We start from the raw sequence: 22,319 nt of genomic DNA, 5'->3' as shown, positions 1-22,319 counted from the left end.
CGCCGTTGTTTCAATTTTTGTCTGAAGATTGTAGACCGGTAGCTGCAAAATCACGAAGATACAGTGCCGAAGACAGAGCGTTCATCGCAACAGAAGTGTCGAAATTGCTTGAAGAAGGGATTATTGAAGAAAGTGACTCTCCTTGAGAGCCCAAGTCGTTGTAACCAAGAACGAAAGACAAAAGAAAAGACTAGTAATCGATTACTCTGAAACAATTAATAAATTTACTCAGTTGGACGCTTATCCGATGCCAAGAATAGAGGATACAGTAAACGCAGTTGCCCAATATAGTGTCTTTAGCACTGTAGATCTTAAAAGTGCATACCATCAAGTACCTATCAAAAATAAAGAGAGAAAGTACACGGCTTTTGAAGCTAACCATCGACTTTATCAGTTCCGTAAAATCCCATTTGGTGTAACTAAAGGAGTGGCGGCCTTTCAACGATCAATGGATACTTTCATATCCGAAGAAGCTTTAGAAGATACTTTCGCGTATTTAGACAATATTACTATATGCGGTTACAATCAGGAGCATCATGATAAAATTTGGAACTTTTATGAAAGCAGCGAGGAAACGTAACCTAACATTTAATGAAAGCAAGTGCGTTTTTTCGGTAACGTCGATTAGTATACTCGGAAGTGTTGTATCTCAAGGAGAGATTAAGCCAGATCCGGAGAGACTAAAACCTTTGCGGGAGCTGCCAGCCCCACGTGATGCAAAAGCTCAAAGGCGTGTCATCGGTTTGTTTTCATATTACTCCCAATGGATTAAAGATTTTTCAACTAAAATCAGACCTTTGTCTCACAATTTAGCTTTTCCATTATCAAATGATGCGTTGCAAGCGTTTGATTTACTGAAAAATGATATTGAGAATGCTGTAGTAGGATCAATTGATGAATCTTATCCTTTCCAAATAGAGACCGATGCATCAGAATTTGCACTTTCAGCGACATTAAATCAACAAGGACGACCAGTAGCATTCTTCTCAAGAGCACTAAATGGTCCAGAACTAAAACACTCGTCAGTAGAAAGGAAGCAGCTGCTATCGTGGAGGCCGTTCGTAGGTGGAAACATTATCTAACAGGTAAACATTTCAAACTAGTAACGGATCAGAGGTCAGTAGCTTATATGTTCAATTTGAAACGTCATGGTAAGATTATGAACGATAAAATAATGCGGTGGAGATTGGAACTTTCTATGTATGATTTTGACATAGTATATAGAACGGGAGAAGAAAATATACCAGCGGATACCTTATCGAGAGTGAAGGTTATGTCGCTTACACTGGATAAACTTTTCGAACTTCATAAAGCACTGTGTCATCCTGGAGTATCTCGCATGAGTCACTTTGTAAAAAGCCGAAATTTACCATTTTCGATAGAAGAAATTAAGCGCATGACCGAATCATGTAGAGACTGCCGAGAATGTAAACCCCAATACTATCGACCTGCACAGTCACATCTGATAAAAGCAACACAGCCGTTTGAAAGACTGAACCTAGATTTTAAAGGTCCGCTGCCCGGACAAGAAACGATATATATTGACTATCATAGATGAGTATTCTAGATTCCCATTTGCGTTCCCTTGTGAAGATGTTAGCGCTCGGACTATTGTTGCTTGTCTATCAGAATTATTCTCGGTTTTTGGTATGCCTACGTACATTCATTCTGATCGAGGGTCAGGATTTATGAGTGCTGAACTAAAGAGTTTTCTCTTACAGAAGGGTATTTCAAGTAGTAGAACAACAAGTTATAATCCTGCAGGAAATGGCCAAGTAGAAAAATTCAATAGAACGTTGTGGAAAACAGTTTGCCTCGCTTTACGATCGAAAAATCTACCCATTAACCACTGGCAAGAGGTGATGCTGGATGCACTCCATTCGATTAGGTCCTTGTTATGTACGGCTACAAACGCTACTCCTCATGAACGATTATTTTCTTTTCAACGTAAGTCAACGAGCGGGGTGTCTGTCCCTTCATGGTTAGCTACACCAGGAAATTTATTTTTTTTTTTTTAAAAATCCATTAGTCAAAAATTCACCTCACACCATCCGAAATGCCACCACTTTCCTCGCCAGTATTGAAAACATTAAACTACGACCAGACGAAATCATGATATCCTACGACGTGACATCACTCTTCACATCCATACCACTAGACATTGCCAAACAAATTACAAACGAACTACTCACAAACGACAAAACTTGGCAAGCTACAACACACCTAGACAAAAATGACATCCTAGACTTACTCAACCTTTGCCTCTCCACTGAATTCACCTTCCAAAACACATACTACAGACAAATTTCAGGCACACCAATGGGATCACCACTATCCACCTTCCTCGCAGAAGCTGTCATGCAACACCTCGAAACACAATCAGTCACAAACAACACAAACATCAGACTATGGAAAGATATGTCGACGACATCTTTGCCATAGTCAAGAAAGACAAAACTGAACAAATCCTACACACCATAAACAATACCACAAAGAACATTACCTTTACTAAAGACGAAGAACACGACAAACAACTTACCTTCCTCGACATCCTACTAACCACAACAGATGACGGTACACTAAACACACAAGTATACCGCAAAACCACCCACACAGACCAAATACTCGATTTCAACAGCAATCATCCAACACAACACAAAATAAGCTGCATTCGAACACTTTTCAACAGGATAAACACTCATTGTAATACGGAAGAAGCCAAAAAAACAGAACGCAACTACTTATACTCCACATTTATTAAAAACAACTACCCTAGAAACTTCATAAACAAAACTATATACAAAATACAAAACAAAACACAAACCGACAAAAGCAACAAAAAACCGGACGAAACAGTAAAATCGTCACATTACCATACATAAACGGAACATCAGAAATGACTGCCAGACTTCTTCGACCATTTAATATTAACGTCGCCCACAAACCTACACAAAAACTCAAATCATGCTTCACCAAACATAAAGACAAAACAACAATTCATGATACAACTGACGCGATCTACATGATACCATGCAAAGACTGTTCAAAGCAATACATAGGACAAACATCTAAGAAAATTGAAACAAGACTAACAGAACACAAAACGCCATAAAACGACGAGATCCGAACTCACTACCGGCAGAACATACCCACGGAAACAACCACACATTCGACTGGACAGAAACTAAAGTACTCGGACGCGCACAGACTAAACACGCACGCGAATTTAAAGAAGCTTGGTACAGTGAAGACAACGACACAATAAACAGACATATCGACATACCCATCATATACTCACAACTAAAGAAAAGGACAAAAACTACAAACAACACCAAAACTAAAACACTACACTCTAATATTACTAACACCAATCATATTAACAACACACCAAAACCCATGGCAACGCATTTCATCCCATCCAATCACATTAATCCACCCACTAATCCAATTAGACGCTCTAAACGTCTCCAAGCTAAAAGCACGTGTAAATAAATATCCTTATTCTGATGAAGGCTCGAAGCAACGAGTCGAAAGCTCAATAAAAAATCATTTAAAAATCCGGAGAAACGTTTATCTTTTATTTATTCAATGCCTGGATTACACATTTTCAAACTTATATATATATATATATAATTGAAAATAAAATAAACCACGAATTACTTCATAGGAATTTATTCCCTACAGAACTGTTTCGTATGGCAGTTGTTTAACTTGCCACACTCGTCAGGAGAATAAATATAGCGCTATAACACAACGGAATTTATACACAAAGATGAATAATTAAGTGATATAGTATTACATTAATGACGTTAGTAAGTGTTTATTACGATGGCGGCATGCGGAAATGAGTTCGTTTCGTTTATTAAGCGAGCTGAGTTCTGGGTGGAAGATGATGAAGAATTTCTCCGAGAGGCATAAATTACAGCGTTTGGTTTACATAAATTACAGCGTAGGGTTGTGATTTCTTTACAATTTTCCAGTTGATGGTGTATGGTGTGTTAGAGTCTTTTAGTTTCCATATGTGTTTGCTGAGTTCTGTGGAGTGTTGTTTTGATTTATTTCGGAATGAGCTGGTGTGGTTCAAGTAGCGTGTTTTAAAAGTGTTCTCCGTTAGACCGATGTAGGTTTCTTTGTGTTTGGTTAGTGTGCTGGTAACTGTGGCTTGGTAGACTACCCCTTTGGTTTGGCATTCTCCTTTTAGTGGGCATTCCTCTTTCTTCCGGCAGTTGCATTTTCTGTCTGTGGTGGCGTTTTTCGTCGTTTCTTCTTTGATTAAAACGGTGTTATTGTGTGTAGAAATTATCGTATCGATGTTTGGCATGCAACTGTAACTTAGCTTAAGTGTGTTTCTGTTGAAGGTTTTGCTGAGTGGATGGTTTTTTGGAAAGGACCTGTTGATTATACTAAGGAACTTGTGTCCGATGTCTGTGTGGACATTGGAGTTGTATGGTGGGTTGTACCAGGTGATGTTTCTATTTCTGTTTCTGTTTTTTGACTTTCGTGTGGTTTGTGGGTTGTATTGTAATTTGTAGTTAAAGCCGCTTTTTTTTAGTGCTTCTTGGTATGGGTGTATGCTTGAGTCGAATGATTGCTTGTTGGATGAGATTCTTGAGAGCCGCTGGTTGATGGTTTCTGGGATTCTGCGTAGGATAGATGGGGGGTGGTTGCTGTAAATGCTTATGTATTGAGGAATGTTTCCTGGTTTGTTGTATGGCTTAAAGGAGTCAGATCGTAAATCAAAGGTGATGTCAAGGAAGTTCACGGATTTCTTATTTGCTTCAATGGTTAATTTCAGGTGGTTTTCGTTGAATATTCGGCACAGTTCTTTCTTGATTACTAACGTCATTAATGTAATACTATATCACTTAATTATTCATCTTTGTGTATAAGTTCCGTTGTGTTATAGCGCTATATTTATTCTCCTGACGAGTGTGGCAAGTTAAACAACTGCCATACGAAACAGTTCTGTAGGGAATAAATTCCTATGAAGTAATTCGTGGTTAATTTTATTTTCAATTATACCGCTCTGCCGTGGCATTGAGCACTCTATCCGTGCGATTTTGTTTGCGATAGCTTTTATCACAAAACCCTATTATATATATATATATATATATATAGTTGTAAACCCTCATCCATAAACATCTTTTTCTATCTCACATGTTTTAGGTACCACAGCAACCAAACTCAGTTGACTGTGGAGTTTATGTCATGAAATTTGCAGAGATGTTAATTAAGGTAACTCCATGCAGACCATGCACAGTTAATAATCTAAGACTTATCTTAGTTATTTGAACAATGACATACACAACTACCTGTAGCTTTATTAATCAATGACAGACACTTCATTTTGTATTTCCTTTAAAACCTTAGTATAAATGTATATTATATATTGAAAGTTAGCCTGGATGTATTATTGGTTCTCTCAAATTGTGAAAATTTATCATCTGCAATATGTGTAAGTATATAATAATTGCAACTTGTGCTAACCTGTTGCCGCTCTCTTGACGTTGTTGGTGTTTGTGATTTCTTCCAAATAGTAGGTACGGCACCAGGTTTGAGCCGTCTAGTCATACCAGCCAAATGGAATAAACTCTCAAAACAATCATCCGAGAAGTGATTCGAACAAATAATAAATCGAATTTTGCGCGAACTCGGATTAAAGTTTGCGCGCTTCGTCTGAACAAATTTAACCCAAATTCTTCTCAAAGATTCGCCGTTTGGGCTTTTATGTAATGAAATGCCTGCACTTCTATCAGACTTATTACTGCAATCTTGCACGACACAAAGTGTTGAAGGCATGTTAAAAAAATTGAGTTATACAACCTTTTAAATCTCTATTTGTATATAGTGTTTATTGTGAACAGCCGCGAGTTAAGACTATGACGTCACAATCACCTTCCTTCTTCAAAATTCAAATATGGCGCATTTTAATGGCGGCTCTTAAAGTTCAAGTTTTATCGCTACGTAACTCGAGCAGCATTAAATACATTGCGCTAAAATTTCGCCAGAAGAGATTTTTTTACATACACTATTAATCTATGAAAAAAAAACGAGAGGCTAAATTTCGTCCTAGTATCACTTTAACAGTCTAAGAAGAAACTAGCGTTATTTGGTTGTTATAAAGTGCGTCTTTATAACGTCTTATCTACAAATAATATTTTGTGCAATTATTGATACAATTGAAAGCCGGTTTTGAAAAAATCAAATAAACGCGATGTTTGCCATAGTTTGTAAAAAAGATATGCGCAAGCTTTTGAACAAAAAGAAGGCAGGAAAAAGCGACTAAGCTTGTTTTGAACATATTTACAATCTATGCAAACGAAGAAAAGTTCTAATAAACCGTCTGACCAAAGGGCTAATTGGCGAAAGTTTTTGAAATGTTTTACATTGATATGTTTTAATAATATTTCTGGTAGTTGAAGTGAATAAGCTTCGCTTCTGCAGATAACATTGACTCGGTCTGAATAATACTGATATTATGCTCAACCTCATTCAATAATTGTTTATTAACTCCCTACATAATGCTGCTATTGCAAAAAAATGTGCAAGTTACTTAGGCTTAGTTCAGACGGTTTCTCATGTGCCGAACTTAATACAACGCATTAAGTACATGACAAGCACGACGTATGAATCAATTAAGTTCGGCGGTTTTAATTTTGATCGACTCAAGGATATAGCTCGGCTGGGCTTGCCGCGCCTAATGCATTAAGTTCGACACGGCACGTTGTCAATTCAAACGGCGACCTTCTCATGTGCCAAACTTAAAAAAGCGACGTGAAACGAGTGCGTTATCACCCTATTCGTGTGTACATATCCTATTCAATCCATGATCTAAACCCGAGTAAAATGGCGCGAATTTTTATGGCGCTCATTTGTAAACAATATGGCTTCTTCTTCGAGACAAAGCCAATCGATTGTTGACTGTAATTTTTGCCAAGAAGAAACGAAATACTTGCAATAGTCCAGTTTGTAACCGTTGTAGTTTGTTTCAAGACGATGAGGAAACTATTGGTTGGGAGGCTGGAGTATCTGTTGGATATTGCCCAAATTGTGTAAGGAATTCTACCACCGATAAGCATCCAGTCGAATCACCGGAGATAGAAAATCATTCCACTCCGTATAATTCAAATACTTTTTACGCTGAAAGCCGAAAAACTTCAACACCCTCTCCGTTGATTGGAAGAAAAAGGTTAGACCTAAATAATTATTGTTAATGCCCCAAGAATTATAATTTTCTTTTATTCAATATACCGTATTCGTACTAATATTTTGACCAACATTTTATTTGTAGTGGTTCAACTGATGATGAATCTGAAGTTAATGATAATGACAAAGGTTCAAAAAAGAAAGCTGGCAGGAAAGCCTTGTTGACCGAGAACGTTCTAAATGATTTTATCGATATTGTTGCTTACAGTGATTACTACAAGAAAAAATTAATTTTCACGAATACAAAAAACCAAAAGAATGGCAATGTATACGAAAATATTTTGACAGAGCTTAAAGCAAGGTGCCATGAAAGAAAAGAAAGCATAGACTTTACTGTGTCTCAAATGCGTAATAAATTTAAGAAATGCATTGGAGAATGCAAACATGCTGCAATTACCATGAAAACTGCTAGTGGCATAAAACGTTTCCAAGAAGGCAAAGGCTATGGTGTATGGTTCAAGCAGTTGTTTCAGCTTGTTCAATCCAGAGACTCTTGCAGACCTGAGATGGCAATAGAACCTTCATTTTCAAGTGATATCAGTAGCTCTAGCTCCAGTGGTAATCCTTCTCTGATTGACCTGGAAGAAGAGGAAGAAATCAGACACTTGGAAGAAGGTGAAGATAGTGTGAAAAAATCATTTGTTCCCATGAAAAGAAGAAAATTGTCAACAAAAGACAATGTTGATGAAGCTATAGCTCTTTTAAAGACTATGGTGGACAATGATCCATCCAAGGAGCTGCTACGTTTCATGCAAGATGAAGCTGAAATAGCAAGAAAGCATGAAATTGAAATAACCAAGCTTTTTCTTAATTGTCTAACTTCATCAAATGGTGCACATCATTCATGGTCACCACATCAATATAACTAACCATTTCCACCACAACCCAATATTCAACCAATGCCAAACTTTCAACCAATACCAAATTTTCAACAAGAACCGAATATCCACTCATCAGCTAATCTTCAGCAGTATCAATTACCAATACAAAGTCATTCAGCAGTCACTCCAAACTTTAGCAACAGTCATTCAGACTATGATCTCAAACAATACCAATCTTTATAGAAATTATGTATGTGAATAAAAATAACATATTATGGCATTTATTATGCCCTGAACCACTTGCAATGTTTAATTAGTTCTTATTATTCAGTTGTGTTATTAATAAAGACATAACAAATAAAGATATTTTTTACTAATTGCTACACAAACTTTATGTTGTTATATTAACAAAATGTTCAAATCAAATGTTATTTGTGCACAATAAAGCATTATATAATCACATTAGTTAAGATTGAGAATTAGAAAGTGCCAAAAAATTAATTTTTTATGAATGTGTTGTTCAATATATGAAAATGAACTTTTTTTCAAAAGTCAAAAAAATTGAACCACTTCTCCAGTCTCCTTCTCCAACCAAAGTTTTTCCACCAAAGCATTTCTTATATCAGCTGCTTCTTTGGAAGTATCCCTGACTTTAGGACATGCTCTCATTTGTAGCAATTCTCTTACTGAATCTCTATCTCGCGTTTCACTTTTGCCAGGGTCTTGTGAAAGATCCAATTGTTTTGAGATAGTATCTTTCTTCATTAAGCAAATGTTATGGAGGACCAGGCAAGCCAGGAAAGTCATTCTGACACTTTTTCTATTACTTTCACATTTTCTGTACAGCACATGCCACCTACCTTTAAGCTGTCCAAAGGCACCCTCTGTCACCATTTATGCACGGCTTAGTCTGTAATTAAAATACCTTTTCCTTTCAGAAAGGACAGCATCTGTATAAGGCTTCATAAGCCATTTGGTAAATGGAAAAGCAGAGTCAGTAACTATAATTGGCTGGACTGTTTGCTGACCAATTACTTTCCCAATTGCTGGCAAATAGTTTCCTTCCTGAATACTAGCCCACAGCTGTGTGGTTTGAAAAATAATAGCGTCGTGTGAGTTACCTGGGTAGCCACAGCTTCCCCAAATAAATCTATAGTGGGAGTCAACCAATTCCATAAGAACAATACAGTAAAATTTTTTAAAGTTGTGATACTCTTTGTTTGCTTCCTGATCACCTGGTGGGCACTTTGTAGAAACGTTGCAACCATCAAGGGCTGCCCAACAACAAGGAACTGCCAAAAGTGTTCCATATCAATCATTGAATCTTTGAAATCTTGCTCAGACTGTGGCATTAGCTGTTTGACATATTCGTCCCAGAGATGTTCAACGATGGCTTTGCAAACTTCATCAGTAATAGAACATACGGTGGAAACACGAAGCCCAGTCAATTCTGGCATAGTATAATAATATGTTCCTCTTCCAAGGCGATACAAGCAAACAGCTAGTCGAACCTCTGGAGGAATGGGCTCTTCAACTTTGTTTTTCTTTTCGAGTACGTGTCTTAGGCGAGCAAGAATAAACAGAAACGTTTCCCGAGATATTCTAAATGTTTTCTTGAATCTCATTGCAGAATATTTAACCCTAAGTAGATTCTACCATCCTTTATTTCTAGCAAGTCTCCGACATGATCGAGGCGTTATTGATGTTGAACGCGGGTTTTGCAAGAATAAACACAGAATCAGGGTGATCGCAGCTCTGATTGCTATGATTCTTCTATTATTCAATAACTGAATAAAAGAATCAAGCATTCTCCTTCGATTTTTGGCACGCTCTAGCATATGTCGCATAAAAATGATCGGTCTTTGTGCTATTTTTTTTCGCCATATTGAAAATCCCGCTATTTATTTGAGCATGCGCGTTGTATAAACGCTGACGTAAAGGAACGAAAGGTCATATGAAGGAATTAAGTTCGATTGAATTAAAATCGACGTTTGAATCAAATTCCTATTTTGCCGTGCTCTACCGAACTTAATAGTAATTTGGCACTACACATGAGAAGTTCGCCGTTTGAACTAAGCCTTAAACTGTTTTAGGTTGCAGCTCGTGGTCTGGACATACCACATGTGAAACATGTGATCAACTTTGATATGCCCAGTGATATTGAGGAATATGTCCATAGGATCGGTCGCACAGGTCGTGTCGGCACACATGCGCCATCTTCGGTTCTATAAAAGAAGCTCGTAAGCAAATAAAGCGGCTAAATGGGGTAAAATAAGTGCGAAGAAAAACAACAATTAGTTTCATGCAAGTGTTAAGCTGTATCAACGCAGGAGCAACAGAAAAAAGGGTTGCTATCAGGCGGATCTAATAGGCACCATAGGCAAGTGCCTATGGTGAAATTACAAAATATACTTCGACTTAGATTCGATACGAATTTATCGAATTATGAAACTATGAATAGCACTTTATCGCAGTCAAATGATCTGACTTTGTTTAGAAATGTTGTGCAATTAAATGACGTAATTTTGATATGAATCGTAGTCCAGATGCGTATGATTATCTATAAAGCTCCGTGTCGTTAGGCAAAGCAGCCATTTTGCCTAAGTCAAGAAGGCGATCTGCCATTTGATTGGTTGTTAGCAATTTGCCTAAACAAGATGAATTTGCCTAACTTGACATCGTGTATAGGTATTCTGATTGGGCAATTTTTGCAACCGTATGCTTTCATTGGTCAATTTTTTGCCTAATTGACAATTCCAACCAATCATTGCTGTTGATAAGCATAGTTGAGCTAGGCAAATTAGGCAATTGAAAATTAACATACACTCGTATTGTTTCTGAACAGCCTCTGTGCTCAGTTTACGGTTTTGTGATATTTTATAATGTCTTCATTGTGTTGTGGTAATTTATACGAGACTGCTCAGTCTGCGTTGGCCAAAAACGATTTAAAATGCCTTAATGAGCTTTATTCTCGTTTATTGGTCGACGTTCGACCTATGTTTACTAACGAGCAGCTGTTAGATAGAATTTATGACCCCGACCATACTCTGTGTCGAAATTTTGGAGCTGAAATATATGTGCCAAAGCACGCTCATGACGGAAAGACTTGTACTGCAATAAGGTAAATATATTATAATTATATATATTGTAGTATTTATATATACGTGTAAAATGGTTAAATCTCAATTTCGCTAGGCTATATCTTTGTCTACAGTCAGCAATTCATTCATACAATACAATCAATCTACCAAACAAAATATTAATTTCTTTTCTTGAATATTTTTAAGATCTGAAGCTTGGCAATTGCCTCTACAGTTCAGCTTCCTAGTTCTGGTAGGTAACAATGCATTGGTCCCTACTTTGCGAATTTTAACATCGCTTGAGCTATTTATTCATGCTGCTTTTTATGCTCAACACCCATGCTTTTTGTCTGTTATAAGTGAGCACAGTGATTACTTTGCCCAAAGCTTAAACAATCTTTTGCCTTTGTCAGTGTCTAAAGAATGTTTAGACACTGGATATACAACAGATGAACTGGTAAAACAGGAGGCTATTTTAAATTGTAATGACCAGAAATGGTCATCTTTTCTTCTATTTTGGGCCTATCTTCTGTTTTAGGTAGAAAAATTCATACTTTTATCCTGATTCTGGTGAAAGTAGATATAAATTGTTATTTAATCGTATTGTTCAGCCCGGTTATTAAGCCAAAGAGGTTTGGATGCTATTAATATTTTGTTTTGTCATGAAGGATCTGTACAACCAGGTGAGACTTTTCAGTCTAATCATTTTGTGCCTCTCATTTTCCATGCCCACAGGTTGAAGCGAAAATTGTCTAATTCCTGTACACAGTCTAATTCTAGCAGCTCAACAACAGAGAAACGAAAATTTGTCAAAATTTTTCCAAATATTGCACCAAAACAGTTGACATTTCAAATTTTTTACTTCAACTAATAGGCCTGCTGCCCAACCAACTTTTAAAGGATGCCCAATGAGAGTTTTTCTTCTGCTGCAGCTCTTGCTCAGACATTAAATAAAGCCAATAGTCTTTTGCTTCACACATCATCCCAGGAACTATTGCCTGGTATTCCAACTTCTGGTGATATGCAACCTGCTGTTTTAACCCATAATTTTGATGTTTCCTTGTATAGGAGAAAGTTAAGGGTATGGATAATTCTGAAATATGTCATTTGATAAAAATGTATATAAACCAGATAAAAGTATCATTTTCCTAAATCTAATGGCAGATCATTTAGGCATGATTGGCTAGACCAGCATGAATGGCTTTGCTATTCACCTTCACAAAATGGTGCGTATTGTCTATCGTGTGTGTTGTTTGGCAATAGATTCCCAGGCAAGGCCAGTAAAGTAAAAAAGTTGTTTACTGAACCTCTTCAAGATTGGAAGAATGCAAAATGCTCTTTCACTCAACATGCTGGAAAAAGTAAAAGGAAGTCGGTTTGCATGCATCCACATCACCAATTTTGATGCTTTGCGTTCCCAAATATCAGGTACTCTGCAGCCTATCGAGATGATCATGGATGCTGGTAACAAGAAAGAAATAGAACAGAATAGGGAAATACTATCTCAATTATTGATTCTGTCATTTTTTGTGGACGTCTAGGTTTACCTCTTCGTGGGCATCGTGATGATTCCAAGTATCACCCTACTGTTGGTTGTTATTCATCTGGAGGGGTTGGTAATTTCATTGAAACACTCAATTATGGAGTTAGGAGAGGGGATAAAGTTTTAGAAAATCATTTAAAGAATTGTGGTAAGAATAGAAGTTATATTTCTAAAACAAGTCAAAATAAAATCATTAAATGTTGTGGCCAGGTAATCAGTAATCAGATTATTTCTGATATCAAAAAAAGTAAGTTTTTTTCTGTTATTGCTGATGAAGCATCTGATTCTTCACATAAAGAACAGTGTGATTCTAGTTAAAAACCTATTCCCCAAAATTTGTGTTAATATTTCACCTGATTTTTGAAAGAAAGAATAAACCATTTAGCAACATAAAACATTAGTTATATTACATCCGTGTAATGTTTCCTTCTTCAACTTAAGTACGTAGTATTTTAAAGGAACCCATTTGCGGATTTCCCATTTGAAGAAAATGGCGTCAAGTTTCACTTCGTGAAGAGCGGCTGTAAAGTGCTACCTAAGCGCTTGGTGAAAAAATAAATAAAACTGATAAGCTCACTGAAGAGTCTATGGTTTCAAATTCTATTGACTTTGCAGGTGCCCATCGTGTTCTATCACTAATTTTTTGAAAATCCGTATTTGACTTATAAACATAAACTAAGAACACCCGAAACTAAGAACACCCGAAACTAAGAACACGAAACTAAGAACACCCGAAACTAAGAACACGAAACTAAGAACACCCGAAACTAAGAACACCCGAAACTAAGAACACCCGAAACTAAGAACACCCGAAACTAAGAACACCCGAAAGGGGTAATTTCTGTATGGTGCTAATTATCAATATATGATAAGATTCTTTTATGGTTCAGAGATAATACTTGAAATTACCAGTCTTTAGGAGTGTTTTTATATTACCAATCGGGTTTTCGGGTGCAAGATTACTAAGTCCTAAATTAAAGAAATTTGTACATCACAATTGATTTGGTAAATTTAGAATTCGTTTCAGGAAAGTATTCATTCATAAAGAATTTATTTAGTATTTATTTATCAAGTTTTTTTTCTATATTTATCCATATCCATGAACATGAAACTGTTGATTTTATCCTTACCACTTCATTTACAACATCAGATTTTCCTTTTTCAACATGTTCTTTCACTCTTGTTCCACTAAAACAACAGAAAAATTTTGAGGTGGCTTTACAAAACATTTGATTAAGTAAAGCAAGAGACACGTTAGAAGTATGTAGCAGAAAATAAAACGGAAGTAGAAAAGGTAAAATAATTAAAGTAAAATTGAACACAATTACGACAAACTTATGGGAATTTTACGTTTCTTTTAATGAATAGTGTACGTAAGTGTTTGATAAAAGTTATAAGACCGAACAGTAAAAAAGCTCATATACAATGGTACATTAATCATTTTCAGGCTTTATCTATGTATAGGTGAAAAAACTTTTGGAAAATTGTCCCCCTCACAAACTTTTACCTTTATCTTAAAAAACAGTGAAACTTTTCAGTTTTAAAACAAGACCGCAGGTGATTTTAGATATTTCAATCTATTTGGATCAATAAATTTAGTTAAATTTTATAAAACCAGTCAAAACAACCATCACAATTCAGAGATACCATCATGCATTGACGAATATAGCAATAATGCATAGTAATTAAACTAATGACTCAGAAAAACAACCCGCAGATACAAAAGCGCAAGGCATTAAATGACTTACACATTTCACCCAAACGTTGATCCACAAGTATAAACCGCATAACAAAACATTCAAAAACACAATGAAACGCCGAGATATCTTGCTGAATGTTTTGTATGTGAATGTTCATTGTACACGAACAACAAACTATTTTATGAATTGTTACTTATGTGCTTCGTGATCGGCAAAGCGCAGTAAAAGGAACTAACACTCTTTAATAAACATTTTCTCAGTTATTTAAAATAAGAAAGACATATTTTTTACTGTGTAAAGTTTTTCATTACTTCTTTCATATGGGGAGGACAAATTTGAAAACGGGGGGACATATTTCCTAGAAAATTTGGCGCGGGGTAGGAATTTTTTTGGGGGCATAGTTAGACACATAACGTGCCCGACCAAAATATTGTTGTATCAACGAACGATAACTACCGTCTATAATTGAAAAACGTGCATGAAATAAAACATTTATGACGCTAAATATGTATGACGCTAAATTGCATTGGTGTTATAACTTGATGTCATCATTTGCTTCCAGTAGCTATATCATGCTCTATTACAAAAAAACTTTGCATTTATAAATGCTAGTTTTTTCGGATTGTTCACTTATTGATAATACCAAGCAAAATAAATGGTTTTAATGGCTTGAGTATCTGTGCCAAAACATCAGTCAATATCAAAACCCACAGTCATTCTAGAAAATGCATTAACCTGGACAGTCTACATCTACAAACACTAAGTTAACCAAGGAGACAGTACATGCTGTCATTAACAGCAATTTAACTTCATCCTTTACCATATATAGATACTTTGTTTCTTCAAATCACTTGTAAAAACTGATATTGTCATGTTTATATGTTTAACAATTCTTGTACATTAAATAACCTGAAAGTGGTTTGGCCCCAGAAAGTTTTCGCTCCTTTAGTGCTTCATCTTTTGGTTGGTAGTTTCTAAATTTTATAACTTTCACAGCAGATCTAAATGTGAAAGGAGGAAAACAATGAAAGATATATATATATAAGTTTAAAGATTGGTTAAATAAGACTTATGTAAATAATATTTCCTCATTCTGATGAGGGCTCAAAGCAACAAGTCAAAGCTCAATAAAATTATTTTATACAATCTGGAGAATCTTTTATTTTTATACATTTATATGAACGCAATTAGTCATGGCGTGCAGACGTGTTTTTGCAGTCGTGCTTCAATTAACTATTATCAGCCTTTTACTTGGCCAATTTACTTCAATTACACCTGAATTCGATCGCTTTACAGTCAGATTCTTCATTGGGAAGGAAATATCTGCTCCACCTACGTTCGACTGTAAGTCAAAGCCTTCGAAATGCACACCTTGCGATTTGAATTTGAAGCTGCAGGCGTTGTTGCGGTTCGTCAAACTTGGCCAATTTTGTCTGTGTATTCTTCTATCTGGCGATATTGCCGTCAATCCAGGACCTAATAACCTTCAACCTCCTGTAGGCTTCAGAGGCTTATCAGTTTGCCACTGGAACATTCAAAGACTGACTGACACCAAATTGGAAGAACTATCTCTAATGCTCACCTCGAACAACAACAGTGCTGCTAAACTTGACGTCTTAATTCTCACTGAGACGTTCGGATCTAGTAAAATTCCAGACAGCTATTACATGATACCCGGCTACATTACACAGAAAAGATCGAATCGGGAAGAAAGGTGGCGGCATAATTGCGTATGTAAATGAGAAAGTTATGGCTTCACGTCGAAGAGATTTGGAACTGGATGATCTTGAAACTCTCTGGCTTCAAATTTGTCCTCATAAATCAAAGAGACCGATTTTGATATCTGGTGTTTACCGTCCACCTTCAGCCAACAAAGACTATAATGAGAGTTTGGGTAAAAATATTGAAAATGCCCATCTCCAAAACAATGAATTGATTATTCTGGGAGACTTCAATTTAGATTATATTGATTTCAACTGTTATTCAAAACATTGTCTCGCAAAGACACTGAACAGTCTTAGATTAACGCAGATGGTAAATAGAGTAACAAGACCTGCCTCTGATGCGTGCTTAGACCATATTTATTCTAGTCATCCTGCTAGAATTAGAGAAGTAGCCATAGGTAAATCTGGACTTTCCGATCACCTGCCGGTCACTATCTTGAGGTGCTACAAAACCATGGATGGACAACGTAAACAACATTCCAAAATCAAATACAGAAATATCGACAAAATAAACAAAGAATGCTTTCTACGAGACTTAAGAGAAGCCCTTGGGATATCTCCTTTGTTTTCGAGATGCCGATAACATTGTTGAATCTTGGTACAAAACCTTTAATGACATTCTTGATAATCACGCGCCTTTAAAGTTCAAGAGTGTGAAGAAAATCAATCAGCCGAAATGGTTCACTAATGATCTATACAACGAAATAAATAAACGCGATAATCTTCTAAAGAGGGCCAGGAGAACACAAAATGAACAAGATTGGTCTGCTTTTAAACTGATTAAAACAGAGTGACGAGGAAACTAAGAAATGCGAAGGAACAGCACTTTAAAACTCAGTTCAGTAAAAATCAAAAATGTCCAAAGAAACTTTGGTCTTTAATTAAAGACCTATCTAAAGATACAAGGAATAATGACGACTCCGTCCCTATTGCTGACGAAAACAACAACCTGATAAAGGATGACCATTCAATCGCTGAACGCTTTAACCGCTTCTTCGCTGATGTATATAAACGTCTCATAAAAGCGGCACCTATACTTTATTATGATGCTCTTCCTGGTCCACAAGACAAATCTAACAGTCAAATTGAGAATCTTATTCCGCAAATAACTCCTAGTGAGGTTAACGATTATCTTCTAAGTATACCTACACACAAAGCCACGGGAATCGATGGGCTTGGTGCTAGAGTTCTAAGGATTGCAGCTCCTGAAATATCATGCTCCATAGCTAAAATTATAAATCACTGTATTGAAACTTGTACATTTCCCTCACAATGGAAAATAGCAAAGGTTAAACCACTATTCAAGAATCAAGGAAACAAGCAAGATATTCAAAACTATCGTCCTATTAGTATTTTGCCTATTCTTTCTAAAGTCTTTGAAAGACACATCTTCAATGCAATGAACACCTACTTAACAGAAAATGCACTTTTATACCGCTTCCAATCAGGGTTCCGTAAAAACCACTCCACGGATACTGCTTTGTTGTTTCTTCTGGACCAAGTCCTTCTTGACCTTGATAAAAACAATGTCAGCGGCTTAGTCTTTGTGGACTATAGCAAGGCATTCGACTTGATCAATCATGATATTCTCCTAGTAAAGTTAAGATCATATGGATTTCCAGATAATGTTGTAAAGCTATTGCAGAGCTATCTACTCAATCGCAAACAGTGTGTCACTGTAAATAACTCGACTTCGTCACAACTTATGCTAACCAATGGAGTTCCTCAAGGTAGCATATTAGGACCTCTACTGTTTTAATCTTCGTCAATGATCTTCCCGAAGCTGTTGGATCGGACTCAACTATTCATGCTTACGCGGATGACACCACATTTAAAGCCAGCGCTAATATCGATAATGCACCTTTGGAATTGGAACGACGTCTTCAAGAATACATGGATAAATTAAGTAAATGGTCTAGCGAAAATGGGATGGTCCTAAACGCTGTTAAAACCAAAGCATTACTTATCACCGGAAAGAGGCTACATTCATCATTAGTTGATGGCAATCACCTGTCAGTAACCCTTGATGGGGCTGAAATAGAACAAGTAACCTCTTATAAATTGCTTGGTGTAACACTCGATCAAGATCTTACATTTAGTGACCACATTTCTAGCCTAAAGGCCAAGCTTTCTCTGCGTATTGGTTTATTGAAAAAGATAACGAGATACCTTCCAATAAAAGAAAGACTTTTATACTACAACGCTTTGATTAAACCCGTCCTTATGTACGGGAGCATGGTTTGGAATACCTGCGACGTTAAAGAACTCCACTGTCTCCTAAGGTTACAGAAAAGGGCTGCCCGAGTAATTCTTGGAGTAGACCCTTATTCTAGAAGTGTTGTAAACTTTAGTAAACTAGGCTGGTTGCCTTTTTTTGACGAAATAAAACTAAACAAATGTGCCATGATTTTTAAGAGCCTCAAATGCGATGTTCCTATTTATATCAAAGATTTGTTCAAGACGAACAGTTCTGTTCACAATAGGTCCACGAGACATGGCAATTTAAATTTAGTGTGTCCCAAATACCTAAGAAATAACGATGGTGGCAAGGCATTCAGTGTTGACGCAGTTAAGTTATGGAACAGCCTTCCCCATGATATCAAAAAAAAGCCTAGTATAAATCTATTCAAAACAGCTGTGAAAAAGCATTTTATAAGCTCATATAAAAACCTGGACAACTTTGAAACAATATTAAGCAATAGCACACTACCTAATTTTAATTTTAATTTTTTATAAATTAATTTTATCTTTCTGAATATTTTTTATGTGTCCTGCTATTTTTATCATAGAATTTTGTAATTATTTATATATTTATTCATTTATCAGTTTTTTGTAATGCTGTATAATCTAGTTAGAGGGCCACAGGTTTGTCAGCTTTTCAGCTGTTACGTGTCCCCCTCTTCAAATAAAGTCCTTATTATTATTATTATTATATATTACATAAAAGATAAAAGTTTCTCCGGAGAAACTTTTGTCTTTATGTACTCAATACCTGGATTACAAATTTTCAAACTTATTTATACATTTCTACAAAGTGTATAAGCATATATATATATATGTACATAACAATGAGTGAATGTGATTACAAAGGTATATTAATTTATGCTGGGTTTGAATTAATAGGTACGTATGGCCAAAGCAAGCCATCATTGAAAGATAGTGAGCAACAATAATTTATGCTAGTAATATTCTCAGTAATATGTAAGTATACATCTCTTACTTAATTTGTCGCCAAATTAAGGCAAATTCTAGTTGGCTAGCCAAAAAATTTAAATGCCAGGCATTACTTTTCTTTCAATATCATGCCTATATTGACAATCAAAACATACAAACACAATGAATGCATTACTCGCTTTCTTTTGAACTGTCACTGACTCCTCTCTTTTCAACGCGACCTCCCTAAAGATCAAACACATTCTGTTTCTAGTGTTTGTATGGAAAATACAAGTCATCCAAAACTTTGACTGATAATGGAACAATGTGCAAAGCATTCTTAATTGCAGTGCACAAAATAGAATGGAGATTTTAAAACAAAACAGTGAAAATACCTTTACACGCAAGAAACACATGTTTTGTTTTTATTGTGTAACCAAACCAACATTTATAATTTTATATTGAATTTCAAGATTACTGATGGATCAGTACTATTGATTGCATTGTGTGCATCTGCGCAGTATAAAGCAGTTTACAATAATGCCATTATACAAAACTGAAGATCTCGTTAAAAAAAGGCATACTTTTCAGAATACTGAGAATATAGGCTGAGTAGATACATTGATGATTGTCATTTTGAGAGTACAGTAATTGGCTTTGACAAAAAAATGATACGATGAACCAGACGGTTGAAATAAACAATTAAGACAATAGTATACCTCAGCAGCAGCAGCACTCTTCTCCCTCAATGCTTTTAACTTTTCTCGCCGTTTCAATGCTTCTTGTTGTAATGAATTTTCTTTGACCGCGCGCACATAGAAGTAGCCTGGGCCGAGAGTCAACACATCGTGATAAAGAGATGTCAGCAAATGGCAGAAAACGATAACACAAAAATCTAGCTTGCCAGATTGGAAAGTATGTCTTGCGCAACCTAGATCTAGCTTGCGCAATTTCGGGAGAAATGCGCGTCCTGACGCGCAGATTTTAAAAATTTTGTTCGCCGCGCATTTGTGAAATTTGCCGCCCAGCGCGAAATTATTGCGCAATATCAGCACTTGTGCGCTGCAGCGCTGTTGTTTCCGTTGAAAAATTGTTGCCTGTTGAATGTCAATCTTACAAGCTGTTTTGACAGGCAAGTTCCGTTAATTGGTTGGTAAGCCAATAAGCGTTTGATGACTAGAAATATGATATCTGTGCAGATTAACTACACATTCTTTGCTTTCGTTTTCGAGCTTTCTCTTTTAAGTGACTTCAAGGCAAACCATATCGATTCTTCGGTGTATTCTACGGTGATACGTGATATTTAATTAAACCAACTTGGGGTGTTCAAATTTGTAAGGTGAGTACACGTAATGGTTTAGTAAAATCAAAAGTACTGATACAAAATTACAAATGATAAAAATTCTGAAAGCATTAACGCTTCTAACACTAAACGCCCGGGGAAACAAGTTATTATTTAACAGTTATGTTTTTTGTGTAACCTAAAAGTAGTGGTACGAAAGGATTTCTTGTATTACAAACTACAAAGCATGTTTTAATACATTTAAGGCAAATAAAATTCACAATCCTTACATAAAACATATTGATAAATGAAGCAATTTATAATTAAAACCGGTTTGCTAACGAACTAACAGGGCTTAGCTCGCTATTGTTTGGTGATAAAGCGAGATTTTTTGACAAACTTTTTTATCTAATTGTTTATTTATTTTTACTAGATGGCTGAGATTCAAGCAGTTAAATCAGGTAAATTCACGCGTTACAATAGCCGAAAATTTTCCTAACAACAATATACACAATATATATCAGCCATTGGTTGATTGCAGGAGCTTATTCGGTGATTCCTCGACAATATTCTCTTCTCACTAACAGTACCAAACCAACATTTGTGTGTTGCTAAAAACTAGTGCTGCTTGCCTTTGATACCAAAAAAACGTTCATTACATTATCTTAACTTATGTTTTCATTGTTGTTGCCTAATTACTAGTTTGCGTTTCATGCAAGGAATGTGGAAGCCATTTTTGCAAAGTTTGCAAAAAAACGTGCCACGCAATTCCGCCTTGCTCAACATCAGCAGGTGATGATGAAGGTTTTGGTGCCCAGGTCTTGTGTAGTGGCTGTGCAAAAACTGAGACAGCAGCAGTGGCTAAAAATAAGCAGCAAACACTGTCTAAGGAAGGTAACAGAACAATTATCTAGTGTTAGAATGTTAGTCGTGTGTAAGAGTGATCGTGTTTGCGTCACAAAGAAAAGTGGCATGACATTGTCAGTGGGTTTTATAAAAACAATAGTAAACAACCAAGATTGGCTATCGGCACATTTGTAACCATAAAAATTGTGTGTTATAGAGTTTCAGTTTGCCAACATGTTTAAAAGACATAGCAAGCAGCAGAAAACAGGACCTGAAGCAAAGCGAGCAAAGAGTGGACACGAAAAAACCCCAATGGGCTTTTGCTTACTTTGTTTTAGGCAAGGCAAACGCAAATTTTGGCTTGCTAGAGGGAACAAGTCCTCTCTAGCAAACCATTTAAAAACTCACAGCGACAAGGGCGAAAAGACCTTAGCAAATGACGCTATTAGAGAAGATTCCCCTCTTGCTAAATCTGCGCTACAGGCGTACAAAATGCTTAAATCGGCTAGGTAAATGAAAATCAAGTTCCCAATTCCCAAATTGAGAACTGCACTTACATTGTGTATGTTTTCTATGTTCATTGTATTTTCAGTACAAGCCAAGTGCAACAAAAGTGTGGTGGCGACGGAATGGGAGAACGGATAGAAATTATGGAAGTCGATGAAAGGTAGCTAAATTGCTCATTCCCCTGCGTGAACCATAAAATAACCGAATATCACAAACTGCATACATGTTATATAATACATTTCTTTTACATATACAGTGATAGCTTTTTAAAATTATGAATATTAAATTGTTTCAGAGAGCTTGGTAAGGATACGGCTGGACATGCAACTGACGAACTTTCGTGCAAAATCGTTTCTGGTGTCAGTGAATCTGAAAGTTGGGAGGAAACCGATGAAAAAGATGAGAGGTTTCTTAGTGAAATACGGCATTTTTCTTGCATTATAGTATCAGATTTTAC

The 22,319-nt window shown here is 36.2% G+C and overlaps 1 protein-coding gene and 1 long non-coding RNA gene across 2 annotated transcripts in view; both read left to right on the top strand.

Moving 5' to 3' along the window:
* LOC124457027 (ATP-dependent RNA helicase DDX3X-like) overlaps positions 1–10,258 on the top strand; it is a 51,896-nt gene extending 41,638 nt beyond the window's left edge. Inside the window, exon 15 of the mRNA XM_047007327.1 lies at positions 10,121–10,258. Coding sequence (XP_046863283.1) covers positions 10,121–10,258 — 138 coding nt within the window. The remainder of the gene's footprint in view (positions 1–10,120) is intronic.
* On the top strand, positions 1,583–5,490 carry LOC124456838. The gene is made up of 2 exons (XR_006952502.1): positions 1,583–1,947; positions 5,167–5,490. It is a non-coding gene; the product is annotated as an uncharacterized LOC124456838 (long non-coding RNA).
* Positions 10,259–22,319: the final 12,061 nt, after the last annotated feature.

The sequence above is a fragment of the Xenia sp. Carnegie-2017 genome, unplaced genomic scaffold (assembly GCF_021976095.1).
Source record: "Xenia sp. Carnegie-2017 unplaced genomic scaffold, XeniaSp_v1 HiC_scaffold_6, whole genome shotgun sequence".
NCBI classification, from domain to species: Eukaryota; Metazoa; Cnidaria; class Anthozoa; order Malacalcyonacea; family Xeniidae; genus Xenia; species Xenia sp. Carnegie-2017.
Note: the sequence above shows the minus strand (reverse complement) of the source record. Positions and strands in the feature narration are given on the sequence as shown.